This window comes from Lycium ferocissimum, chromosome 10, assembly GCF_029784015.1.
Source record: "Lycium ferocissimum isolate CSIRO_LF1 chromosome 10, AGI_CSIRO_Lferr_CH_V1, whole genome shotgun sequence".
NCBI lineage: Eukaryota > Viridiplantae > Streptophyta > Magnoliopsida > Solanales > Solanaceae > Lycium > Lycium ferocissimum.
The window spans coordinates 55,413,326-55,416,733 of record NC_081351.1 but is presented as its reverse complement, the minus strand read 5'-3'; the positions used below and the strand labels follow the sequence as shown (position 1 = coordinate 55,416,733).

General features: G+C 33.5%; 1 protein-coding gene across 1 annotated transcript; it reads right to left on the bottom strand.

Annotated features, from left to right (window-relative positions):
- Positions 1-466: 466 nt before the first annotated feature.
- Positions 467-1,097, bottom strand: LOC132034343 (monothiol glutaredoxin-S10). Its single transcript, XM_059424663.1, has one exon. It carries the CDS (start codon positions 987-989, stop codon positions 681-683), a length of 309 nt encoding a protein of 102 aa, XP_059280646.1. The 5' UTR covers positions 990-1,097; the 3' UTR covers positions 467-680.
- Between the last annotated feature and the right edge of the window lie 2,311 nt (positions 1,098-3,408).

Below are 3,408 nucleotides of genomic sequence, written 5' to 3'. Positions count from 1 at the left end.
GTGTGCAATGCTCCATTTTTCAACTTGTTCCAACAGTCCTTTGATCTTCAAAATAGTGTCCATGATGTTCCATGAAGGGTTGCATGCATTCATAATCCAATCCACTAACAGTTTGGAATCCAAATTCCAATTCCAGACATTCATATTACTGACTTAATCATTATAAAATCAGATAACTAAGACAAAATTTTCTTAGTGGTTAAATTTTAGTCTAATCATATGTATGTACCAAAACAATAACCTCTCTGATGTAGCTTTATATGGTTTGACAGTGTGGTTTATAACTTTAAAGTTTACCCTTCGTAAAGTAATTCAACCATTATGCTTAATTCATGCATGCAAAGTTTGTTAGAGACTCGAAATTCTTTTTCGTGATCATAAAAAAGAACTTTAACCTTTTTTCATGACGACTAAAATTATGTATACGAACTTGAGAAAGAGAAGAGGGAAGAGATATATAGTAATATACTGGTGACACTTTAAATCACATTTATATAAACATTGTTGCATTTTCATTTTAAACAGAAATTGTTTTCAACATTCGGCACTTCCCATAAAGATCATGGCCTAGTATAAAAAGCCATGAGGAGGAAGTTATACATAAAAGTACAAAATTTAGAAGGAAAAATAGCCAACAAAAAAAAGGCCTTGTTTATAAATATTAGGAAAGGCTTTCATTACTAAAGCCAGAGAGCTCCTGCATCTTTAAGCATCTTCTTGAGTGAACCATTGATATGAAGTGTCATGACAGTGTTGGCTGATCCCACAAATCTACCACCAATAAACACGGCTGGAACGGCCGGGCTACAGCCTAACCTGAGAAGAGATCTCTCCATTTCACGGCCATTGATATCTTCATCGAGCTCGTAAATCAAAGGGCTAACACCTTGCTCATAAAACAACCTTTTAATTGCATGGCACATGCAACATGAACTCTTGCTGAATATCACTACTGCCTTTTGTGATGCCACCTTCACTACACGATCCATCTATTCAATTTAATTTTTTTTATGAAATGGGGTTTAGTTATTTTCTTGAAGTTGGATTTGCTAGATAGTTAGAGAGAGTTGGTTTTGAGATGGTAATTGAGATGTTACGAAGGGATATTTATATAGGGGAAAATGCTGATGATGAAGGTGGTGGGATGGATAACCTGAATAGTTTATTGTATTTGGAGAAATAAAGGAGATGGGGAAAAGTGAAAATTCTTTGAGATATTTGGATAGATTCTAGATTCTTGATTATGCCATGGTACAACAACATGCAAAATTCCGTTTCTTTGATTTGATGGTAGGTTTAGATTTTGCAAGAGCCAGGAACTATGTACATGGCCCCCCTCCCCCCTTTGCCCTAATTTTGAAAATGACACCTATGCCACTACCTACATAATACGTCATGCTTTTTACTTAGTTGTGTGGCAAGAATCAAAAGGCAGTTATTTTAGATAAATACGTCTGATCCCTCTAACGCTGACTTAGTGGTAGAATTTATTCCTTCCATATCCTAACTATAATCAATATTGTAGACTTTTTTTGTTTTTAGGATATAATATTATGTCCACTTACATAGTCCCGCATGGTTCGTGGGATAGCAATTGAATCCTTTGCATAGTTTTGGTCAATTCTTAACTCATGAGCTATCTTTTCAACCCAAAATTTATGTTTTTATTATAATATAAGAGGCCGATCCATCCCCATTCTTTGTTTATCTGATCTTGGTCGCTCATCATATTATATTGCATGGTTCGTGAAATTGTTTGGGGAGTCCCGTGAGGCTGCTTGTTAAATATTTGTCCTCGTTTTTACATATCTAGCAAAAATAAATGTATTCTTTTCACGGGAAAGGCAAATGATAGATTTATCCTTGCAAATGAAGCTGGTGCATTTCACGATTATATATGCATATAGTTGTGACGATCCAGTATGAATAGTGACCGATCCAACATGACGTTAGGTTGCATATTGCATGAAGTCATCTTGGTCTGTCTTTGTTTTTTGCCTTGAAAAAAAGACGACCACCATGATTTGTGATGAATTCAATTTGACAGTTAAGTTGAATATATCATGAAGTCATAGTAGTCTATCATGACTTGCGTGTCACAATTCCATAATGTGTTATCAAAACACCCCATCCCTTTACACCCAAAATTAACTCAATAACCCATCAGCATTCTAGTTCCATATGCTTGCTCTTTTTTTTTCCTTCAGATTTTGTCTTTTTTTCTTCTATTGTCATAAGACATGGTGTTCTGGTGTGGAAGATAAAGTATGGATTAACCAAATAAAAGACTTAATATATCCAAAAGAGGAACGTACGAAATAATTCTAAAGCATACACAATGCATATATGGCACCTTTAGCTATATATACAAGAAGTTTCAAGTTAAATCATGCATAAAAATTAGGAAAAATATATGGAGAAGTTTGATCATGATATCTCTTTTTAGTTTTTGATGAACAAACTATATTTAATTAGAGAAACGGATCTGTTCGTAGTATCAGAATGCAAAGGCTTCAGGGTCTACAAGCCTCTCTAACTTTATAGTCATCGAACTAAAGTCGGGTCTCAAATTATGTTAGGCACTTTTTTTTTTGACTAATTGAAAATAAAATTTAAAAGGTTCTTCACTCAAAAGTGGATGATTATTGAGGTAGTTTTGGGTGTAAAGGGATCGGATGTTTTGATGTGTTTGTTTACTGGGTTTTGGGTCATGGGCAGTGGAGTTGGGTTCAGGCGAGTAAAATAAAGGAATTTTTTTTAGGTGGGGGTGGGGTTAGAATTTCATCCAATATAAATATGACATGTAATAAATAATTTTTTTAAAAAAATAAATCAAGAAAGTCCTATTAAGGGCAAAAGTGAGTCACAAGGATGAGCGAAGGGTATTTTAACAAAATAGATGGACGAAAGATACATTTAGACCTTTTCGAATAGTCCAGGGCATTTTTTTTTACCCTTTTTTGAATTGTTGTCATAAAAATTATTCACTTTTTTCCTGGAATAATTTTTCACTTTATTTAAAAATCAGTGTCTGGTCATGAAAATTTCAAATCCAACGTGAAGTTGTATTTCAAATTTGGAAAACAACTTATAACCCTATTTTTTAACTCACTTTTCACTTTTGAGGTTGTATTTCAAAAAATGAACACATGTTTGAATTTATAACATTCCCAAATATTCTTTGCAAAAAATATAACCAAACACGACTCCATCTTCAACTCCAACTCTATAAATTCCAAATAAAGTGAAAAATATTTGGAATCTATGGCCAAACGTCTATTCTACTATTACCAAATGCATAACAAGCCAGAAACTACTTATAAAATAATATTTTGACCAACTTATAAGCCTAGTGCCTGTTTGGATGGGCTTAAAAAAACAGCTTATAAGCCAAAAATAAATAAGTTG

Excerpts from the sequence above, each read along its gene's own strand:
- LOC132034343 (XM_059424663.1), bottom strand. The coding sequence starts at position 989 with ATGGATCGTGTAGTGAAGGTGGCATCACAAAAGGCAGTAGTGATATTC.